Here is a 24,072-nt window from a genome sequence, read left to right on the forward strand (position 1 = left end):
CTTAAGTACATTTAAAGGCAAAAACTTTTGTACTTTTACTCTAGTGAAGGTTTAAAGGGAGCACTTTTACTCTTCCTGGAGTCACATTTTACCGAGTGTCTACTTTTACTCAAGTGCGAACTTATTTGTCTACTTTGTCCACCGCTGATAAACGTCAGGTGACAAGCGTTTCAGTGTGGATGAACAACCTTTGGTAATTGATTCAAAATGAAAGTGTGGATGTGGAGCGTATTTAGATGGAAGCGGCGTTTTAAATTAAAAACTTGAAATTAGCTAAAGATTGTTGTGTGTGAAAATCCCAGGAGTTCAGCAGTTTGTAAAATACTCAAATTAGCCTATCTGGCTTTAACAACCAAGCCAAATAGTTCACGTTTCTTTCGCCCTGTTTTGATGTTCGATGTGAAATAACTGAAGCTCTTGACCTGTATCTGCATGATCGTTTGCATTGTGCCGCTGCCGCACGATTGGCTGATTAGAAAATTGTGTAAATGAGCAGGCGTACTCGGTATGCTCTACCTGAATCATTTCACTATCAAACTCCTCATCACTTTCGAGTTCGTTTGAAAATTCACCAGAGTCTTCCAGAGCCGATTTCTTCTTCTTCTATATATAAAAAAACCAAAAAGAAAGCCAAACCACTAGATCACACACACAAAAAAAAACAAACCTCAAAGTCTAATAATAGAAGCAATAAAAGCATACCTCAAATGCTAAAATGGATTGCTCATCGTTCTCCTCCTGTCTGGCCTGGACTTCCAGCATGTGAAGTTCATACTCAGAGATATCCAAGGACATGGTGCATTCTTCCTGTAATTTCTGAACTGCAACATTTTTATCTTCTTCCAAGGACAATGATTGTTTTGCATTGTCTCTGCATGAAAAATGACTGTTTCTGTTTTCAGAAGATGTGCGATTGGCTTCAGGATCCATGGTGTTGATCTCAGCACTTTTGAATCTAGGAATGTGATCCACACTGCCTTTGGGGAAACGTTCTTCTTCTACATTTTGGTTACTTATGAGAAGCTCTTTAAGAGACGCAACTTGCCGAGACAAATCGTCCACAAGCTTTTCAGTTCTGCAGAATCGAAACGTGTTGATTATTAATAACATTCTTCAACCAGTTCGCTATTTGTTTGGGCGTTGATGTTGTGTAAATTAGCAGGTGCGAGAAGTCTGGGTTACATGTCTACAAAAATATCCCAAATTCAATGCTCCAGTATATAGAAAAGGGGGAAGAAGGAACCAACTTTATTCAAATTCAAATATTGTGGTTGCACTATTATTACAACACTTATGTAAAAACACATTACAAACCAAACTGGTAAAAAAAAAAAAACTAAATAAATAAAAATAACCTGCTTGTCCAGCCGAGTTCCTCTGGAATACGTCTAGCAAGGTCTTCAAGTTCTCTGCTAACCTGACAAAGCTTCTGTTTCAAGCAATCTTGAGCTTTCAGTGAACCTGTATCATTGCAACATTAATATGATTATTACGAGAACAACAGCCACAACAGAGGATGAAAAAATGTTTACATTACGTTTGATTGGCGAGCTTAGATACACTATATGGTCAAAGGTTTATATACACCTGATCTTTGAGTTCCCCTTTACTGCTGTGATAATTACATTTGGAAGCATGGTTATGAGGATGTGCTCACTCTGCCACAAGAGCATTAGATCAGACTCTGACGGTGATGAGGAATTTCATGTTCCGGTTCCAGGTGTTAAACAGGGTTTAGATCAGGGCTTTATGAAGGACACTTGAGTTCTTCTCCACACCAACTTTAGTAAAGCATGTCTTCATGGAGCAGGTGTGCACAAACGTTTAACTATACAGTGTCTAACTTTTACATGTTCTTGTTTTAAAATAAGCAAATGCAAACATGAAGAAAAAGCATGTAGTAAAATTCACCTGGGTTCACCACCATTCTCTCCAGTTTCTGATGTGCTATGAATCCAGCCTGTAAAGAAATGTGAAGAAGTCACAAAAAACATTTTTTTGGTTGTTTTCATTTTTATTATTATAATTTTTTTTTTAAAGGGGGTGAAAATAACAATTTGGACTTTCTCCTTCAGTGGTTTTTATTTCTTTTGTTTATTTTCTATATTTACATTGATACTGAAGACATTAAAAGTCAAACTCCACTTTCAGAGAAGACCGTGCGAGTCAGGCTTTCACGGTCGACGTGTTGCAAAGAAACCATTATGTCGGGAAAAACAATAAGCAGAAGAGACATTTTTGGGCCAAGAAACACAAGGAATGGACATGAGATCTGTGGAAAACGTTATTCTGAAAAGTCCAAATATGAGATTTTTGGTTCTAACCATCATGTCTTTGTTATACAACCTAAGAACCTACTTGGTTCCTACTGTGAAGCATGGAGGAGGTAATGTGATAGTTTGGAGGTGTTTTGCTGGTGACACTGTTGGTGATTTAATCAAAACTGAGGACACACTTAGTCAGCATGGCTACCACAGGATTTTCAGTGACATGCCATTCCATCTGGCTTGCACTTAATGGAACCATCATTTGTTTAACAACAGGACAATGACCCCAAACACTAGGTTATGTAAGAGCTACTTGTCCAAGAAGGAGAGTGATCGAGTGCTGCATCAGGTGACATGGACTCCACAATCAAAAGTTGCAGAGGTTTTGGACGAGTTGGAAACAAAAAGTGAAGGAGAAGCTGCCAACAAGCACTTAACACCTTTGAGAACTCTTCAAGATTTTTGGAATATCATACCCAGGTGACAACCTCGTGAGGCTCACTTAGACAATGGCAAGAAAGTGCAAAGTCATCAAAGCAGGAGGCGGCGACTTTGAAGAATCGGAAATTTATAAAACGTATTCTTGGTCGTTTAATACCTCTGGGTATAATATAAATGTGAACAAATGCAGTGTCCGACTCACATATGCGTCGATTGCGGCATATCGCTTCTGCTCCTCTGTAAGCCCAAAGTCATCCCATTGGCTACAGCGCACATCTTCATCTTTGTAGAGGCGTTTTTTGAACAAGTGTTTGATAAGCCCGTTCAAGCTCCATTTCTCGACACATTTCAGCTGATTTTAAACGGGAAAAAAAGAGAAAAAAAAACATTACAGATCTTGGTATTCTCTGGTGCATCCGCTTATATGCGTCTGACTTGCGTTTTCAAGTATGGAAAAAAAAAGCTTACTTTTTCATTCGCCAAATCAGAGAGCTCTACAAAATTCTTCATCTTAATTTCGTAATCAGACAGCAGCTTCCACTGATCTCCTTCGATGCCCACACCAACCTTTTTAATGCTCTCATCCTCCAGAAGCATCTTGAGACCTGGAGGGAATCCTGCAAGCATACACCGAGGTGAGGTGAGTGGGAGGTTTTTCGAGAGAGATCCACGATTTGCTCAAGACCGTAGGCGTGCGACCTACCTGCCATTGAGGAGATGTGAAAAAGGTAGCATTTCTCCTCGGAGGCGCAAAGCTGGACCAAAGCAACCTTCTTGGTCTTCCCCTTGGTGAAAGAAGGCGGCCATTCTAAATCAAAGCCCACGGCCGAGCCAGGCACGAGAGAGGATCTGTGTGGGGATAAAAACGTACGCATGCACACCCGGATTATGATAACCGCGTGTAGTAATATTTCAGGCCATTAAATATGCCATGGTGTGATAAGATAAAAATCAACTTCAGGACAATAATCTCAGCATTATATTCTATAACAATTCCCACGTATTACCTCAAATCCTCGGTTAAAAACGAGCAATCGTTTTTCTCCTGACTGTATATAATCCTTCCACCAAATTCCAGAAAGGGAAGATCATCCTCAAGGATGTTCTTTTTGTAGATAGCTTGGGACTGACAGACAGATAAAAAAAAAAAAAAAAAACACCACAAATATAGCAAACAATATAACAAATATGTTTCAACCAAATATGTCAGGTATAAAAATAACATCCTAAAAAAGCACAAAAACAAGTTGAAGATTTAAATATTTGAGCCTTTTGTTGGTATAAACATATTTTCCTAAGCATGTAAAGCACTTGAATGTAATACTATGCAAATTTGCCCTACCCTATTTGGTTCAGCTAAGATTCTTTTTTTTTTTTCTCACACTAATCGTTGGCAGCAAAACCGAAACCAAAAGAGTTGCAGAAAAACACTACATAATGTGTGTATGTTAGATACACAATTGTGAATATCCAGAATGTGCATCATGCCATAGTAGGTGGTTTAAAATGTAGCACTTCTTTGGTTAGAATGGTAATATTTTGTGCATGACACCCAATTTTTTGCTGTAGTTTACAACCACAATTCTAAAGATGTTCATAAAAAAAAATTGCAATGATTTACAAATCTCACAAACCCATATTTCATTCATGATAGAACACAAAATACATATCAAATGTTGTAAATAAATGAGGTCATTTTGAATTTAATGGCTGCAACACATTTTTTTAAAAAGTTGGGACAGGGGAAACAGCAGTTTGAAAAAAGTCATGATTCTGTTATGGAAATCACTGCATGGGCTTATTAACATCAGAAATCATTGTCTGTGAACACAGTTTGCCATTTCATCCACAAATGCAGGTTAAATCTCTATCATGCAAAGAAGAAGGCATGCGTGAACATGATCCACAAACACTGCCATCGTCTCTGGGCCAAAGCTCATTTAAATTGTACTGAGGCAAAATGGAAAACTATTCTCTGGTCGGACGAATCAAAATTTTTTATAGACACCATGTCCTCCAGACTAAAGAGAAGAGGGATCTTCTGGCTTGTTATCGCTGCTCAGTTCAAAAAGCCGCATTTCTGATGGTTTGGGAGTGCTGTGAAATGGGCAGCTTGCACATTTGGAAAGGCTCCATCAATGCTGAACTGTACATACAGGTTTTAGAGCGACAAAGGCTTCCATCCGGAAAATGTCTTTTCCAGGGAAGGCCTTACAGATTTAAACAAGACACTGCATACTGCATTTAGTATGCAGTAGTAGAAGAGTCCGGGTGCTGAAATGGCCTGCCGCAAGTCTAGACCTTTCACCATCAGGCCCATCATGAAACGAAAAACACAAAGAAGGACACTCACAACTGTTGAGCAGCTAGAATCCTGTATCAGACACGTATTCTGCAACATTCCTCTCTCACAATCTCAGCAAACGGTCATCTCAGTTCCCAGATGTTTAGGGACAGAAGACGTGATTCTACACGGTGGTACACAATTTTGAAACCTGTTCCAGCCAGCACACTTTAATTGGCCTTATTTTTTTGAATGGTAAATATTTCCAGTTTAAACAATTGATTTTTTTTTATTGTGAATAGCATATAGATGTATGAGATTTGCCAAATCATAGCATTGTTTTTATTTACATGTTATAACTTTTTTGCAATTAAGGTTGTATTGTGTATAACTTGAAAATTTCCTACATCATCAACAACTAAAAAAAAAGGCAGTTAGAAAATGGAGAAAACTGACACAGGACAAGGTGAAAGTCCAAGCCTGTGTCCTAAAAGCAAATGTCCCAATACTTTTGTTCTTTTAGTATATAAATAATTGCTGTTTTTTTTTTCATATACACAGTAAAGCTTTGTTCTGAACTCTTTGTTATTGTACTTTATATTATATGAGAAAGAACACAGTAGAAGTAACACGTTTGTCGGGAAAAAAAAACAACAAAAAAACAAAACAAAGAAGATTCCACGCGTCCAACCTTTCCACAGAGGCAGTTTTCTGTACCACGGCAGGCAAATTTGTCAGCAACAGTCAAATAAGCGAGATATATGCTAAAGCTTAAAGGTGGAAGCGTGCCAGCAGTTTTCCCTATCGGCAGACGTTGGGTCATATTGGCTTTACAGACCAAAACCTATGCAAATAAACTCCACAGATGCCGCAGAGTCGTGAGTCTCTTGTTGAACGTGAGCATCAAAAATGATGCAGGATACAAAATCAACGTCAGAGACAGCAAAGAGGAAACTGCAACGAAAGTTTGTGATCCTCAAACAGTCTGAGGGAAACCTACGTTGATACAGCAGGAAAACGCTTCTGTTCCTGTTCGTCACCATGATAATGGAGATAAATATGTTATAACGGAATGTTGGCGCTGAATACGAGTAAATAGGTGGTTCATTGGAGAAATGAAGTACAGGAACTTGCAAGACGTAAATAAAAAACTTGTGATGGTCCATACACTCCGGGGAGATGGTGGATTTCAAGACATGTTCCTAGTGGAGTGGTGATTAGATTTAGATTAGATTTAGCATCGAAAACACTTCCACTAACATCAGATTTGGTTGACCTAAGATGGAGAAATGAAGCACAGGAATTTCAAGGCAAATTGTGAAAAATGTTTGGAGAAGAAATGAGAGCAGACCTGAGGTTCTAAAGAGTTGGGATTGATTTGAATAGAACCACAGAGATGTACCTGGAGAACAAAATGTATGCAAATCAGGAAATCTCTCGTCCAATAGAAAGGCAACACCATTTTACTGAAAACTAACAGCACAAAGACAACTAGACATGCCATGTTTCTACCTGGACTACACTGAGACCTGAGGATTTCGTTTTTGGTGGTGTGTTTTGAAAATGTTCTTTATGTTTTCTTCATTTTAAAGCCTGTAACTCCTTCCACGACGAAGCAGCCATCTAGCTATGTTAAAGAACTTCACCTTAAGCAGGTCAGTCAAAGTTTCACTTTCTTACCTGACAGGGTTCTTCAGCGTCCCGTTCCTTCATCATCCATCCCGGAAGCGTCCTGTCCTCCCCCGGCTGGGAGTGATCCATAAGCGCTGTAAAGCTTTTTATTTAATTCCCTTTTACACCAGGTTTTGGAGTGATTTAATAGTCATTTCACAGAGCTCGAAGATGATCATTGTGGTGCAACTTCCATCCAAGTCCATGTGCTTCTAGCGGGAAGGACATGCACCTTTCCCCCGCGCTCCAGGAACGCCTCTGGACACTTACACTTCATTACACATCGGTATTTAATATGATATTAGTGTTTGCTAGACGTCAAATAAACTGTCTCTGAAATTCGCGGGGTTTTTTTTACGTTTTTAACGTCAGTTTAAAATTTCGTGTAACTCACGCCGTCCTCTTTATTTTTATTCAGTTTTTTTTCCACATCGGGTTTGCTTAATGATAATACTCAATAGCGACACCTGCAGGACTGGAGCGGAACAACGCACTCATTAATACTGAGGTGGGAAAATATGCATTAAATAAAAACTTTCGTATTTTGAAATGCTGGACACCAAAAAAACCTTTGTAGAAAGTCGTGTAACAGTTTGTGGCTTTTGGTCCTGAGCTCCTCCTTCACATGTTTCTCAGGGTTCTCTGGTTTTCTTCTATCCTCCTAGTTTGGCTATGCTAATTTGGCTATGCCAGGGTGCATTCCTGGCTAAACTATTAAATACACATTACACGACATCAGTATTACATGTAGTGTTTGTCCCTTTGTTATTTATATAGAATACATTTAGTCAACTAACTACATTTACGGCATTTGGAAATTAATTTCATTCTTACAACCGAGCACCTATGTGTATAAGGGCCTTACTCAGGGGCCCAGGAGTGCTATCTTCGTATGCTTGGGATTTAAACTCATGACCTTTGGATACAAAGTACGATGGTTTAACCACTAAGATAGCACATTAATTCTAACTACTGCGGTTATAGATGTTTAGAATGTTTTTAGATGTCCAGAAATAAGATGCTTTTCCATCTTTAGTCTTTCCATTAAAAAAAAAAAAAAAAAACATTAGAAGCTACTATAGAAACAATAGCATTAGATTAAGAACATGTTGAGGTGGTGCAGCGGAAGTGTGCTAAGACCATAACCCAGAGATCGAATTATTAACCTTGGTTAGCATTATACAAAAAGCCAAAATATGACTAGCAAACACTAGCGCAATTTAAAGAAAAGGTTTCGCAGGTTTCGGTACTTTAACATTAACATTAGTTTGTTCGTTAATTGATTAGTTTGGGAAACTATTATATATATATATGAACAAAGGGTATAATGTTACTTTTGGAGAATCAGAATCACAAATATTTCGGTTTATACAGTCTGTATGTCTAGCTATGAGATTCTGTGGCGCTTGTTTTACTGCTACGTTCTGCTTTCCTATCTTTTACTCTCAGGTTATAACATTGTAAACTATTTAATTCTTTTTGCAGTTTTTATGTACAAATGTAAGAATAGATTTCTTTGAGGCATAGATGATTTCAACATTCCATACAGAGCAGCTACTTCATATAGCTTTTATGGATATTACTGTTGTTCATTGATGAAACTGAACCATGGGATGCTAACGAAAATGAGAAAAAAAAAACACCCCGTCTCTGTAATAGTTTCTTCTTCTTCTTCTTTCGGCTGCTCCCATTAGGGGTCGCCACAGCGGATCATCCGTCTCCATACCACCCTGTCCTCTACATCTGTCTCTTTCACACCAACTACCTGCATGTCTTCCCTCACCACATCCATGAACCTCCTCCTTGGCCTTCCTCTTTTCCTCCTACCTGGTGGCTCCATCTTCAGCATTTTTCTACCAATATAATTCGTGTCCCTTCTCTGCACATGTCCAAACCATCTCAATCTCGCCTCCCTCACCTTGTCACCAAAACATCCTACATGTGCTGTCCCTCTAATAAACTCATTTCTAATCTTGTCCATCCTCGTCACTCCCAACGAAAACCTTAACATCTTCAGCTCTGCTACCTCCAGCTCCCTCTCCTGTCTTTTACTCAATGCCACTGTCTCTAATCCATACAACATCGCAGGTCTCACCACAGTCCTATAAACTTTCCCTTTCATTCTTGCAGATACCCTACTATCACAAATCACTCCTGTCACTCTTCTCCACCCACTCCACCCTGCCTGCACTCTTTTCTTTACTTCTCTAACACACTCTCCATTACTTTGCACTGTTGACCCCAGGTACCTGAATTCCTCCACCTTCTCCACCTCTTCTCCCTGCAACCGCATCACTCCACTGCCCTCCCTCTCATTCACACACATGTACTCTGTCTTACTCCTACTGACTTTCATTCCCCTTCTCTCAAGTGCATATCTCCACCTCTCCAGGCTCTTCTCAACCTGCTCTCTACTCTCACCACAAATCACAATATCATCTGCAAACATCATAGTCCAGGGAGACTCCTGTCTGACCTCGTCTGTCAACCTGTCCATCACCACTGCAAACAGGAAAGGGCTCAGGGCCGATCCTTGATGCAGTCCAACCTTCACCCTGAACCAGTCTGCCGTACCTACTGCACACTTCACTGCCGTCACACTGTCCTCATACATGTCCTGCACCACCCTCACATACTTCTCTGACACACCTGACTTCCTCATACAATACCACAACTCCTCTCTCGGCACCCTGTTGTACGCTTTCTCTAAATCCACAAATACACAATGCAGCTCCTTCTGTCCTTCTCTATACTTCTCCATCAACATCCTCAAAGCAAATAAGGCATCTGTGGTGCTCTTCCTCGGCATGAAACCATACTGTTGCTCACAGATGGTCACCTCTTCTCTCAGCCTGGCTTCCACTACTCTTTCCCATAACTTCATGGTGTGACTGATCAACTTAATTCCCCTGTAGTTACTGCAGGTCTGCACATCTCCCTTATGTTTAAAGATCGGTACCAGCACACTCCTTCTCCATTCCTCAGGCATCCTCTCCCCTTCCAGAATCCTGTTAAACAATCTGGTTAAAAACTCCACTGCCATCTCTCCTAAACATCTCCACGCTTCTACCGGTATGTCATCTGGTCCAACCGACTTTCCATTCTTCATCCTCTTAATCGCTGCTCTCACTTCCTCCTTACTAATCCTATCTACATCCTGCTTCACCAACTCCATATTCTCCAACCTTCTCTCTCTCTGATTTTCCTCATTCATCAGCTGCTCAAAATACTCCCTCCATCTTCTCAACACACTCTCCTCATTAGTCAACACATTTCCCTCTCCATCCTTTATTGCTCTAACTTGCAGTACATCCTTCCCAGCTCGGTCCCTCTGCCTGGCCAATCGGTACAAATCCTTTTCTCCTTCCTTAGTGTCCAACCTCTTATACAGCTCCTCATATGCCTTTTCCTTGGCTTTCGCCACATCCCTTTTTACCTGCTGCCGCATCTCCTTGTACTCCTGCCTACTTTTCTCATCACTCTGTCGATCCCACTTCTGTTTTGCCAACCTCTTTCCCCTAATGCTCTCCTGCACTTCCTCATTCCACCACCACGTCTCCTTGTCTTGCTTTCTATTTCCAGATGTCACACCAAGTACTTTTCTAGCTGCCTCCCTCATCGCTCCTGCAGTAGTTGCCCAATCATCCGGCACCTCTTCACCACCACCAAGCCCCTGTCTGACCTCTTCCCTGAACCTCACACTACACTCTTCCTCTTTCAGTTTCCACCATCTTATTCTTCTTTCAATCCTTACTTTTCTCCTCTTCTTCTTCGCCTCCAAAACCATCCTACAGACCACCATCCGATGCTGTATAGCTACACTGTCCCCCGCCAACACCTTACAGTCTCCAATCTCCTTCAGGTTGCATTTCCTACACAGAACATAATCCACCTGTGTGCACCTTCCTCCACTCTTATACGTCACCCTATGATCCTCCTTCTTCTTAAAATACGTGTTCACCACTGCCATTTCCATCCTTTTAGCAAAATCTACCACCATCTGCCCTTCCACATTCCTCTCCTTGAAACCATACCTACCCATCACCTCCTCATCACCTCTGTTCCCTTCACCTACATGCCCATTAAAGTCTGCCCCAATCACCAATCGTTCTTTCCTAGGTACACCATCTACCACTTCATCTAATTCACTCCAGAATCTTATCTTCTCCTCCATCTCACAGCCAACTTGTGGAGCATAGGCACTGATGACATTTATCATCATCCCTTCAACCTCCACCTTCACGATCATCACCCTATCAGAAACTCACCTCCACTACACTCTTACTGTACTCTTCCTTCAGAATCACCCCTACACCATTTCTCTTTCCATCCACACCATGATAAAACAGTTTAAACCCACCTCCAATGTTCCTGGCCTTACTCCCTTTCCACTTGGTCTCCTGAACACACAGCATATCTACCTTTCTCCTCTCCATCATATCAGCTATCTCTCTCCCTTTACCCGTCATAGTACCAACATTTAAAGTACCAACCCGAACCTCTACTCTCCTACACTGCTCCTTTTCCCGCCGTCTCTGTAGACGTCTTCCTCCTCTCCTTCTCCTCCTTCGGCCAACAGTAGCCCAATTTCCACCGGTACCCTGTCGGCTAACGATACCTGTGGCGGTCGTTGTTAACCCGGGCCTCGACCGATCCGGTATGAAATTTTCATTTGTGATCCGCATATTTGATTTGGCACATGTTTTACGCTGGATGCCCTTCCTAACGCAACCCTCCCCATTTACCCGGGCTTGGGACCGGCACTAAGAGTGCACTGGCTTGTGCCCCCCTAATGGCTGGGTTCATCTCTGTAATAGTTTAATTGTGGCAAATACATTTATCTATTGGTAAAGGGTTATTATATAGAGTTTAGCTAGTTAGCTATTGTTCTATGTCAACATTCGCTAACTACATTTGACAAACTGTCAGTTAACTAATAATAATAATACTAATACATAGTGATTTTTAACAGGGCGTATAATGCCTCTATATGAAGCTTTTCATACCCAGTAACACATATTTAAAGGTTTGACTGAGTTGAGTTTTTATATAGCAGGCTTCCACTGAACTAATGAATCTTCTTGGATGAGTGCCAAATTGTCATTTTTAAGTCTAGTTACCGCAAACAAACTAAGTATCCAGGCACGTGGTGGCAAAGAAGAAGACTTTATTCAGCAGAAATAAAGCCAGGCAGTTCCATGGAAGCCCTCAAAAAACACAATCTTTATATACTTTCTTCTGCTTTCTCTATAACACCCATCTTTTTTTTTTTTTTCCAGAGTGACGGGTTGTGCAATTCACACCTTGGCCTTCAATGATGTCGTATCTAAATCAATCCACCTCTTAATACAATCATAATGATGCCACGGCAATAGAAACCATTAATCTTATAGAGAAACACAGTAAAACTAAGCTTTGAATCACAAACAGGGATCTCATGCATGTCAAGTCATGTCAAGCCAAGAAGCTTTTATTGTCATTTCAACCAAATATAGCTGACGCAGTACACTGTGAAATAAGACACGGTTCCTCCAGAACCCTGGTGCTACATAAAACAACATAAAGCTACATAACAGAAAAACAAGGACTAAGAACTAATAGAGAGAATAAATAGCATTACTAAAGCAAGAAACCCAATAAACCTAATTTAACAGTTCTCGTTTCACTGTAGCCACAGCTGCACCGCTCCCATACATCATCTGTAGCAGAATCATATATATATATATATATATATATATATATATATATATATATATATATATATATATATATATATATATATATATACAGTGAGGAAAATAAGTATTTGAACACCCTGCTATTTTGCAAGTTCTCCCACTTAGAAATCATGGAGGGGTCTGAAATTGTCATCGTAGGTGCATGTCCACTGTGAGAGACATATTCTAAAAAAAAAAAATCCAGAAATCACAATATATGATTTTTAAACTATTTATTTGTATGATACAGCTGCAAATAAGTATTTGAACACCTGTCTATCAGCTAGAATTCTGACCCTCAAAGACCTGTTAGTCTGCCTTTAAAATGTCCACCTCCACTACATTTATTATCCTAAATTAGATGCACCTGTTTGAGGTCGTTAGCTGCATAAAGACACCTGTCCACCCGTACAATCAGTAAGAATCCAACTACTAACATAACCAAGACCAAAGAGCTGTCCAAAGACACTAGAGACAAAATTGTACACTTCCACAAGGCTGGAAAGGGCTACAGGGAAATTGCCAAGCAGCTTGGTTAAAAAAGGTCCACTGTTGGAGCAATCATTAGAAAATGAAAGAAGCTAAACATGACTGTTAATCTTCCTCGGACTGGGGCTCCATGCAAGATCCCACCTCGTGGGGTCTCAATGATCCTAAGGAAGGTGAGAAATCAGCCCAGAACTACTCAGGAGAAGCTTGCCAATGACCTGAAAAGAGCTGGGACCACCGTTTTCAAGGTTACTGTTGGTAATACACTAAGACGTCATGGTTTGAAATCATGCATGGAACGGAAGGTTCCCCTGCTTAAACCAGCACATGTCCAGGCACGTCTAAAGTTTGCCAATGACCATTTGGATGATCCAGAGGAGTCATGGGAGAAAGTCATGTGGTCTGATAAGACCAAAATAGAACTTTTGGGTCATAATTCCACTAAACGTGTTTGGAGGAAGAAGAATGATGAGTACCATCCCAAGAACACCATCCCTACTGTGAAGCATGGGGGTGGTAGCATCATGCTTTGGGGGTGTTTTTCTGCACATGGGACAGGGCAACTGCACTGTATTAAGGAGAGGATGACCGGGGCTATGTATTGCGAGATTTTGGGGAACAACCTCCTTCCCTCAGTTAGAGCATTGAAGATGGGTCGAGGCTGGGTCTTCCAACATGACAATGACCCAAAGCACACAGCCAGGATAACCAAGGAGTGGCTCTGTAAGAAGCATATCAAGGTTCTGGCATTGCCTAGCCAGTCTCCAGACCTAAACCCAATAGAGAATCTTCGGAGGGAGCTTAAACTCCGTGTTTCTCAGCGACAGGCCAGAAACCTGACTGATCTAGAGAAGATCTGTGTGGAGGAGTGGGCCAAAATCCCTCCTGCAGTGTGTGCAAACCTGGTGAAAAACTACAGGAAACGTTTGACTCTGTAATTGCAAACAAAGGCTACTGTACCAAATATTAACATTGACTTTCTCAGGTGTTCAAATACTTATTTGCAGCTGTATCATACAAATAAATAGTAAAAAAATCATACATTGTGATTTCTGGATTTTTTTTTTTTAGATTATGTCTCTCACAGTGGACATGCACCTACGATGAAAATTTCAGACCCCTCCATAATTTCTAAGTGGGAGAACTTGCAAAATAGCAGGGTGTTCAAATACTTATTTTCCTCACTGTATATATATATATATATATATATATATATATATATATATATATATATATATATATATATATATATATATATATATATATATAATAACTTCATAAAATGACTGTGGGTTTCTGTGCATCTTTTCCGTGCATTATTCCTGGGGATTTGAAACGAAGGCAAATTGTGGGTTTTTGTGCAAATTCTACAGAGAAGAGAACGCAAAAGTAAAAATAGTTCATGAAAACTGATTTAAACTGTTTGGATCCGACCGTTCCTCATGTCCAACTTTTCTTGAAAAGTCCGTCTTATAAACGTCCTCGTAAGTGTATCTTTGACCTAATCAATTTCTTTTCCTCTGTCAGCCATTGTCTAATAAAAAACAGCTATTAAATACACACCAATATATTTGAGCTTTGCTACAGATGCTGATCGCAAACTCTGACTAGTGCGCTCTCTGACCGTCCAATCAAATGTCAACGTAATTGTCCGCCTGCTAGATGGCCCCGGAGTTACTAACTCGAAATCTGATTGATTGTAGCAACAGCTTTAATCTACTTTTTGCTACAGACGCCCCTATTGCTCACTCTGAAGTCCTTATGGCAGATTTTGTGACGACTAAAGTACAATACAGGAAGCCATGAAATAAAGAGAAAAGACTATTAGGAATATTTTAATACATATTAATGGAAATGTATATTGTTTATGCCAGGAGAGAACCCCTTACTGACCCTGATGGTCCGCTATCCTAAATCCAAAAGCTTTAGGAATTAGGTCTTCTGCGAAGAACACATTGCTGACAACCTTAAGAATTATGTAATGTACTTATAAATAATATAATCGTAAATGTCATGCTTTATCATTGGGTTTTGTCGTGCTGAGCTCTGTTCAAATCACTTGCATGAAGGTAATTTTATTCTATCTGAAGTGGGACACCGCGTCTAAGCTTTCGGCCGCCGTCTGAGTGTTCGGGATCAAATGTTCAGCTAATCCATTATCATTTGCCCTAAATGAAGCACATCATGTTAAAGGGTGCACGTTACATTTTTAAAGCGCTGTTACGTCTGACTCGCATTACAATGTGTTTACCCAGAAAATGATGGACGCACAGGCTTCATTAGCATCAGATTTGAACACGGTAGAAATTCAGGGGCATCCGAGGACATCGCTCTGTCTCAGCGTGATAAAAGGCAGCATGATGCAGCCTCATCAGTATTTAGCTCCTAATCTCAAGTTGTGCATTTTGTTGTCACTAGCAGCAAGACTAATAAAACCAGTACTCTGGAATCGTACTTCAAGGTAAAATCTATTAAATGATGTAGAGCTTACAAGGATTTAAGACTCTTTCGGGGGACTTGCATCTAAAAGACTGAGAGGCATAAAGTGTAAATGAGGGGATAAAACAGGAATGGCAACTCGCATGCATGTCTAAAAGGAGTCTAAGGGTCTATCATTGGTTTTATACATGGATTTATTTTCCGTTGTACATTTTAAAACCATTTTTGATTAGACATGTTGTGATGATTTATTTAGACATGTTGGACACAATAATGAAAGTACTTACGTATTTTTTATTGGTACAAATCTTTCAAGTTTTTTCTTACTGCATTTTTAAAAGCAATTCAAATCAGTTGGGCTGCAAATCATTTGTCCCAATAGGATGATTTTTTTAATGGATGGACTCCCATTCCTACTCATCAGTAAAAAGCCCAAACCAAACCAAAAATTAAATGATGCCAGGGTTAAAAAAAAAAAAGTTGAAATGACGAGAACTATTAAGCATGTCTCAAACGTGAGCATGATCAGACCTAACTGGTTAGTGTTTGCATATTTTTTTATTACACAAAGCATGACTTGTGATGTTATTCCTGTTCAAATGCATGCCACTGTCAGCTAGCTGGCATGTGTCCCCACAGAAAGTTGCAGTAGTGTGATTGAGTTCCTTGCACAGGGAATATTAGTTTTCAGCATGGAAAATTTCCAGGGTGAGGTCCAACATTCCGGACATGAAAACCCATACAAGTTTGGGTTTTTTTTCCTTCTCGAGCCATGCATATTTCCCTTTTCCTTCTCTGCAAAATGCCTTTTTTTTTTTCCTTTTCACATTTTTGGCATAGGTTAGCAAGGAGGAGATTGACAGCACGTGTATGTGCGAAAGGGAGACGTGATTCGATTGCTTATAAAAAACAAAAACAAAATGCAATCTGTTGCATGAAATTAAAACAAATCAGGAGTTATTGTGCATACTATTTAGGGTAAAAAGTGCAATGTCAGTGCAATGTCCGTGTGCAGTGTCCCTGTAATTGTTTTCAGTTTTCAGTGTCCCTCTCTATGCAGTGTCCCTGCATGCATCCTCAGTGCAGCTCCCATTGCAGTGTCCCTATTGACAGCATCCATAATAGCATCTGAATGATACAGCAGCTCAGGCATCTTCTCACCCGGAAGTGGTAGCTCAGTGGATTGGAAGGTCGGGGGTTTTAGCTGCATTATCTCTAAGCTGCCACTCTTGGGCCCTTGAGCAAGGCCCTTAACACTCTGTGCTTCAGGGGCACTGTATCATAGGTGATGCTGCGCTCTGTCCCGCAGCGCCTGGAAAAAAATTCCACAGTGCTGTAGTGCATATGTGTCAAATAAAAAGCATGTTTCTTTCTCTCTCAAGTGGAAATGAGAATTACACCACTGCCCTACTCCACACTGGCTCTGGAAATTGTGGAGTGTGTTATAGTAGAGAGTAGCAGGAGGAGGAGGAGGAGGAGGGAGGAGGAGGAGGAGGAGGGAAGCGTTGAGTTCATTGAGTTCATTCTCATCCCCGTACTGATGCAGCGCCCTCTAAAGAAATCCAGGATTGGATGATTTCTTTCCCTCTCCCCTTTCATCAAGCTGGCAGGGTTTTTAGCAGGCAGAGATAAGTGTCAGATGTGCGCTAAGGACAAGGGGAAAATAATAAAATAAAATAAAAAATCCAGCAGTCGTGTAATCATCTGGTCATTCGACGGCGCCCGTGCGATTCGATTTGACCTTTAATTCAGGACACGGAGCCGCGATCAGCTGATGAACACCCCGGCAGCTGCCATTTTGCAGGTCAGTCGGGGTTTCGCTTCAAACTTGTCCAGCGCACAAAAAAAGCCGACTAAGCTAAACCATTGAGCTGAGCTCGCTCCTGGCACTCTAAGGACCTCGAAGGAGATGAAGCCGGGCCGCTGTCGGGAAATCTGAGCGAGCATGGCCGATGGTAACGCGAGAGAGATGGATCGGGGGAGAGGCAGGATCACGGGCGACTCGGGGTTCCCGAGAGGCGGCTATGCGCAGCAGCAGTACGGCCCGGCTGCAGCCACCACCACCGCCGCCACCGCGCCGCCCGGTCCCGACATACAGGAGCTCGCTTCGAAGCGCGTCGACATCCAGAAAAAGCGCTTCTACCTGGACGTGAAGCAGAGCGCGCGGGGCCGCTTCCTGAAGATCGCGGAGGTGTGGGTCGGCCGCGGGCGGCACGACAGCGTGCGAAAGAGCAAGCTCACGCTGTCCATGGCCATGGCTCCGGACCTCAGGTACTGCCTGGGGGATTTCATCGACTACTACGCGCACGTAGGCCTGCGCGGCAGCCAGGCGCCTCGGCCCGAGGAGCCGAGCGACGCGCCGCGCCGGCGGCCGCCGCCGGAGCACCATCACGCCGCGCCCGCGTCGCCCGGCGGCGGCTCGGCGGCGTCCGACGACCATGCGCACCGCGTGCTGAAGAGCGAGGCGATCGAGGGCGACAACCGGAAGTATTATTTGGATCTGAAGGAGAACCAGCGCGGCCGCTTTTTGCGCATCCGCCAGACCGTAAGCAGGGGCCAGGGCGTAGTGGGGTACTACGGCCAGGCCGTGGAGCAGACTATCGTGCTGCCCGCGCAGGGCTTAATCGAGTTCCGGGACGCGCTCTCGCAGCTCATCGAGGACTACGGCGACGACCGGGAGGCCAACGGCCGGAGCGGGAGGGGGGAGCGCGACCGGGATGCGGCGTGCGCCGAGCTCCCCGAGGCGGCCTCCTTCCGCGTCGACAACAAGCGCTTCTACTTCGACGTGGGCTCCAATCGGTACGGCGTGTTCCTCAAAATCAGCGAGGTGCGCCAGCCGTATCGGAACACCATCACGGTGCCGCTGAAAGCCTGGGCCCGCTTTGGGGAGAACTTCATCAGGTACGAAGAGGAGATGAGGCGCCTGTTCACCTGCCGCAAGGAGAAGAGGACAGAGGCGCAGGCGGACAGCGAGGAGCGCGACGATTGACGGCGGCGTGTTCGGTTGCTGTAGCCATGTCACAGTGCTCCGGTTTCTACAATATCCTAATACATGTTCCAAAACAGTGTACCTCTATAGCCTGGTCAAGTACTGTACCGTACCGTACACTCACAATAGCACTTTTACATTCAGCAGTACTGTTTTATTTTTAGGTTATTTATGAACGGCTGGCGTTTTTTTTTTTTTTTTTTAGCTTGAAATCAGGTTGGGTATGAACGGTAGATGTGCTTATTTCTTTTCGTTGTTCTTACTCAGAAGGTCTAAGATGGAAAGGTCTAAGATGGAAAGTGCAACCAGCAATCTGCAGTCAAGCTGAAGCGCGCACCCGTGCACTGTGCGCGCGCCCCCGGCCGTATCATCTCTAACCGGTAAATCCTAAAGCATCAATGCAAATGCGTAATTAGTTCACTGTACAGTGTTCAGGTGGTGCTGTTATGCATAATCACATACATCCTCAGAAGATTCAGGTTGATATATAAATAGAAAAAAATGGTAAAGTTTAGTATGTTGTATCAGATACTGTGTCAGAGAGAGAAAGAGTACAATAGATTATTCTTAAGGGATACAAAAACAGTTTTCAAATACACGTCAGTAATATATACCTCCTGAACACACACCAAAACCCATCATCTTCCTCCAAACAATTTCATGTGAGAAGGTTCAATCTGCAGTAACTCAGTCAAGCAAACAGAACGATCCTGACTGCTTGCCTTTGTTCGATTTTTCACGTTCAAATGTAGAAACATCACTTTATATTATTAATATTAGAACGTACAATAAAAGGTAACATGCACTATTTCTAAAAATGGAGACTCGTTTCACGGATGGGTCTGTTCGAGTTGAAAAAAGGGTTACACCATGGATTGTAATACAGTTTGAATTATAAAAACTATAACGATTTAAAAAAAAATATTGAAGATATAAGAGAAATATTGAAATATCTGAATAAGGATAAAATTTAATCAATCCTATACCAAATATCATGAGCACAATATGTTTAAAATCGTGTAACTACGTATCCAGTTAAAATTATATATACATATGTATATATGTATGTGCATAATATATATATATATATATACACATATATATATATATATATATATATATATATATATATATATATATATATATACACATATATATATATATATATATATATATATACACATATATATATATATATATATATATATATATATATATATATATATATATATATATATATATAAAACAATAATGTTATAATAATAGTGCTCTCTGTATCATCGAGTGATATTAGCAATAGACACTAGCTGAAATTACGAGAAACAACTAGGTTTTAAGTATCCTATTTGATCAATTGTGAGAATTTGTGTTTGGAGAAGTTACAAAAAACGTGTGCGTATTTTAGGTTCAGGGAAACTGCCTTCTAATAAGGCAGAGCGAAATATCAACCACATAATATATATGATGATGATGATTATGGCTATTATTTATAGAGAAGCGAAATATGCGAATGTAAAAATGTGGAGATGAACCTAGCAGCACCGAAGACCTGCTTCTTATTTAGCGTAGTAACTTCGTTCTGAACAGCAGAACAGTGGCCCGTGCATAGCCACGACATAGAAATAATAATGTTAGAAATGACAAAACCTACAGGATTATTATTATTTCTAAGGGCTTTACCTTGTGCATTTTCAAAGGGGACTTCGTATGTGAACTGCTTTCACAGTTTTAACAGCTCTGAGGTCCTTTTTAAAAGGTGTTAACCAACGGAAGGCGTTTAGTAGCGCTGTCACGGCGTCGCCAGTTCCATTTTGACAGCACAAATGTTTAAAGCACTCATATTAACAAGGCTAAATGCTCGTGTTGAACGATGCATTGTTTTTCCTTTTCATTACAGTTGTATGCATTGCCGGTGTTGTGCAATTGCTGTGGAAACGTGGAAGGACACAGTAAATCTGAAATCGTTTTAAAAAAGTTCCTAATGTTAGAGATTTTATTAGATTAGAGATGTTTATAAGATGACGGTGCAATGAAAGTGCGGCGTTCCTCATTAAGTCACTCATTAACCTCTAAAAACTGTCTTTTTTAAATGCCTGTTCTATGAGTACATCACATTTGTCCTCATAGCACAACTCAAAGTAGAGGTTAACTTCCTAAAACGTTTCTGATAAGTCCCCTCGTACTCATTATTACCGAGTGTGTTTCGAGAAATACGCTTGAGCATGTTCACGTATGCAACTGTTGTCCAGCTGACAAAAAAAGCAATCAATTCCTTTCATCGATTCCCATTGGTTCTTAGTGCTTTAAATGACTGATAGTGTGGGGTTTTTTGGCCCGTTAGTAATTTTAGACAGTTATACACTGTATGGACAAAAGTTTGTGGACACTTGAGATTGGATTGTGCTTTTCAGACATCTTATTCCACATTAAGTCCCAGTTCACTGTTATCAGAACCCTCAACTTTTTCGGGAAAATGTGCAACTAGATTTTGGCATGTGCTTGTAGAGATGTGGGTGAGGTAACGAGGCCTGGGGTGCAGTCAGCGTTCCATTTCAGCTAAAAGATGTTCAGAACTCTATATCTGGAGATCTTCTACTCCAACCCACAATCTTAATGGAGTTTTCATTATGCACAGGGGAATCATCATGCTGGAGCAAATTTAGGTCTCCATGATCAAGTAAAGGGAAATTTTCATTCTACCGCCTCCAAAAGACATTCTGTACAATTGTGTGCCTCTGGTTTTATGGTAACAGTTTGGGCAAGAACTCCTGGTGGGAAAAGTCATGCCAAAGGTGTTCAATAGGGTTGAAGTCAAAGCTCTGTAGGAGCAGGAGATCTTCCATTCCAACACATGCAAAGCATAATCTTCATGGAGCTGGCTTTGTGCACTTTGTGTCTTCGTGTTCAAGTAAAGGGAAAATTTCATGCTACTGCATCCAAAGACATCTTCTGAAATTGTCTGGGTTTGCGGTAACAGTTTGGGCAAGAACCCAGTAACACCTGACAGGAAAAGTCAAACTTCATGCCAAAGGAGCGGAAGCTTTTCCATTCCAAAGCATATTTTCATGCAACTTAAACTATTAATGCTGGAAGAAGTCAAGTGTCCCATTACTTTTGTCCATAAAGTGTATCTATTCCTCATATTGAACTTAAGGAAACTATAGATGTGGGCTTAGCTCACACGGCTGACACGAGACATAGGCAGCACTTCCCACGAGCACTTTATTCGAACAACAGCACTTTTAGCTGCTGCTACCGTTGCTGCTTTTAAACATTGAATTTCACAAGAGTGATCAGTTTCTCATCGGTGCGACTACGAGGAGGGGCCCTGTTCGTTTCCAAATAGCGACAATCATACATGTGAAACAGACAAGCGACATTTCACCGTAAAGTTCTTACTGAAGAAAATAAACAGCACATTAAAATGGCCTGTAGAATTCGATGCGATGATGATGATATCAGCAGCAGGTCTTGCAATGCAAAGAAACAAAAATGAAAATAATACCAACAAAAAAAAGTGTATAATTGGAATTAAGTTGGAATTCCTCCTCTTCCATCCCGAGCGTACGATGAGTGTTGTTTCAAGTGCAACATTTCCTCTAGCACTTGTTTGTACGGAGTTTGTAATTTCCAGGCGTGGATTTGCACCTGGACTCCATCAAAATTTTCATTGGGCAGGAAATTCCCATAATTCCCAAAATTCCTCATTTTGTGAACACTGTAACAACTGTGGTTTGTTTACCTCTATTATGAATTCTTCTGGTTTATTTTTATTTTTTACAATTTCCTATTTCTTTTTTATTTTATTTGTATATTTCAGGGCTCACTCATTCTGGGCATTTAAACACCATAGGTTCTATATTAGAATTCGATAACCGTATTAAAATGTTCATCTTTATTTCCAAGTTTAAAAGGCTGTACTCTTAAAATAAAAAAATAAAAATAAAAAAAGATGATAGGAGTAAAGGCCATAAAAGATGTTACCTCTAAACAGTACAGATAAAACAAACGCGGAACAGGTTTTAAAACAACATATATGCACTTTAAAAACTGCGTCCACGTTTGTTCCCTCGACCTCACCGCAATCTCACCGACGATTTTGCAAAATCACGTCGAAAAAAAGATCGCAGGTTATAAAGCCTGTCGTATGGTACCATTTTATTCAGGGTACGTTGTGTTTGCTTTGTCGTAAGTTTACACGTTTTTTTTTGTTGTTGAGAAATTCTGTAATCCGTGAGGCTGTTTTGAAAGCGTTATGCTATTACATCGCAGCTATTTGGTCAATCGTGAAACTTGAATTCACTGAATTGGACTGTTACAACGCATCCGAGTAACACTTAACCCATAAGCCTTAAAATCGTTACAATGTGATTGTAATGATTTAGTTTAGGTTTATGAATTGTCGGTGCAGTTTTGCGACCATTTTTCTTTTTTTTTCTCGTCCATCACCGACATGTCGTTCTTTACGGTTCTTTCAGGCCTAGCAAGCAAACGTATGAATTTTCGAAGGAGCAACCTGTACTATGACTAATGAATCAAGTAATGGCAGTTCCAATTGTGCAGTCCAGCCAAAGGTCACAGGCCTCTTTTTGTTTGTGTTAATAAAATGATAATTAGATGTAGGTAATGTGCTGTAAAGGTGTAGAAGCTTCATTGATTCCGTTCCTTTATTCCCTGTGTTGACGACGGCATCTCCGCTGCGGTTGGAACTTAGAAGTAGTGTTCGATTAAAGGTTTTAAAAGAAATGGTGAACTAAAAAAATGTTTCGGTGTATCTTTTTTGACAACGTAACGTACATCATTAGTGTGTCCTCCTGTAGTACTCTAGAGTATTATAAAGACTCGAAACAAGAAAGCAATTGTTCTGTATTGTAGCACTTTCTTTATCGTGTGTACTGTATTAGTTCCGGTTTAATATGTATGGTACTGTATGAATATTCATTAATTGCCTTGTAATGTTCGTAAAAAAAAAAAAGAAGACAACACGTAGGATATGTATCTGAAGGTAACACAACGTTTTTTTTGTTTGTTTGTTTTTTGTTGTTGTTTTTTTTTTCTCTTTTAAGTTCATGCATGCCAACAGTTGGGTCCTGTCTAACTCAAAAAAATGGTGCTATATAATATATAATGGTGCTCATATGGACCACAGCTGCATGCATGTCAAGTGAAAAATTTATAAAGTAAAGCAAAACGTGAAGTTAGCCATTGGTAAAAAAAATATATATATATAAAACAAGCTATCCTCCATGAGCAGAAGTTGGTTTGTGTAACTGTAAATTGCACAAACGGTCGGTTGAAACCTCAACATCTCGAAGAAAACAACCAGACCGTATGATAGTTGCGTAAAAAGAATTGCACCAGCATTCGAGTGCAGAATTTATCAGCCCGTCCGAGAGCTTTGGGAAAATATCAGTGTGTATCTGTTCTCCAGAATTGTTCTCGCGTCAAAAAGAAAAAAAGCTTCATTGAAAGGATACCTGCACCAAAGCAAAACGCTGAGAATGGGGGAAAAAAAAGGCCTATTTACAGTTACGCAACCTTTGTGTGGATAAACTCCAACTTAAGATCCATAGACAATCTAATCTAATTAATATGAAACCTTTTTATGCTCATGTTTCCAATGTTTTTTGTCCTTTTTTTATTAACTTGTGTCACAGAGTATAAGAAAAGAGATCGCTATATAATGCAGATTGTTTAGTGGAAAGACATGTAAGCCAATGCTTTTAAAACAAAAAGGAGAATGTGGTTATGTTGGTTGTATCTATCTTTGTTTCT

The 24,072-nt window shown here is 40.7% G+C and overlaps 3 protein-coding genes across 4 annotated transcripts in view; 2 read left to right on the forward strand and 1 right to left on the reverse strand.

Annotated features, from left to right (window-relative positions):
• wrn (WRN RecQ like helicase) overlaps positions 1-7,094 on the reverse strand; it is a 30,642-nt gene extending 23,548 nt beyond the window's left edge. Inside the window, exons 1-9 of the mRNA XM_083568079.1 lie at positions 6,673-7,094; positions 3,716-3,834; positions 3,412-3,557; positions 3,177-3,325; positions 2,911-3,060; positions 1,912-1,960; positions 1,356-1,461; positions 703-1,075; positions 517-603 (exon numbers count right to left, since the gene is read on the reverse strand). Coding sequence (XP_083424205.1) covers positions 517-603; positions 703-1,075; positions 1,356-1,461; positions 1,912-1,960; positions 2,911-3,060; positions 3,177-3,325; positions 3,412-3,557; positions 3,716-3,834; positions 6,673-6,753 — 1,260 coding nt within the window. The 5' untranslated portion in view covers positions 6,754-7,094. The remainder of the gene's footprint in view (positions 1-516; positions 604-702; positions 1,076-1,355; positions 1,462-1,911; positions 1,961-2,910; positions 3,061-3,176; positions 3,326-3,411; positions 3,558-3,715; positions 3,835-6,672) is intronic.
• The window catches only part of tex15 (testis expressed 15, meiosis and synapsis associated), a 32,505-nt gene continuing 14,942 nt past the window's right edge, over positions 6,510-24,072 (forward strand). The window contains exon 1 of one of the 2 annotated variants that reach the window (XM_083568068.1): positions 6,510-6,647. The gene's annotated coding sequence lies outside the window, so the exon portion shown is untranslated. Of the gene's footprint in view, positions 6,648-7,059; positions 7,172-24,072 lie in introns of those variants that run through there. The other variant, XM_083568070.1, reaches the window with a different exon arrangement.
• Positions 16,869-19,213, forward strand: purg (purine-rich element binding protein G). Its single transcript, XM_083568141.1, has one exon. The coding sequence runs from the start codon at positions 17,254-17,256 to the stop codon at positions 18,295-18,297; it is 1,044 nt and encodes a 347-aa protein (XP_083424267.1). The 5' UTR covers positions 16,869-17,253; the 3' UTR covers positions 18,298-19,213.

This window comes from Silurus aristotelis, assembly GCF_946808225.1.
Source record: "Silurus aristotelis genome assembly, chromosome: 18".
NCBI lineage: Eukaryota > Metazoa > Chordata > Actinopteri > Siluriformes > Siluridae > Silurus > Silurus aristotelis.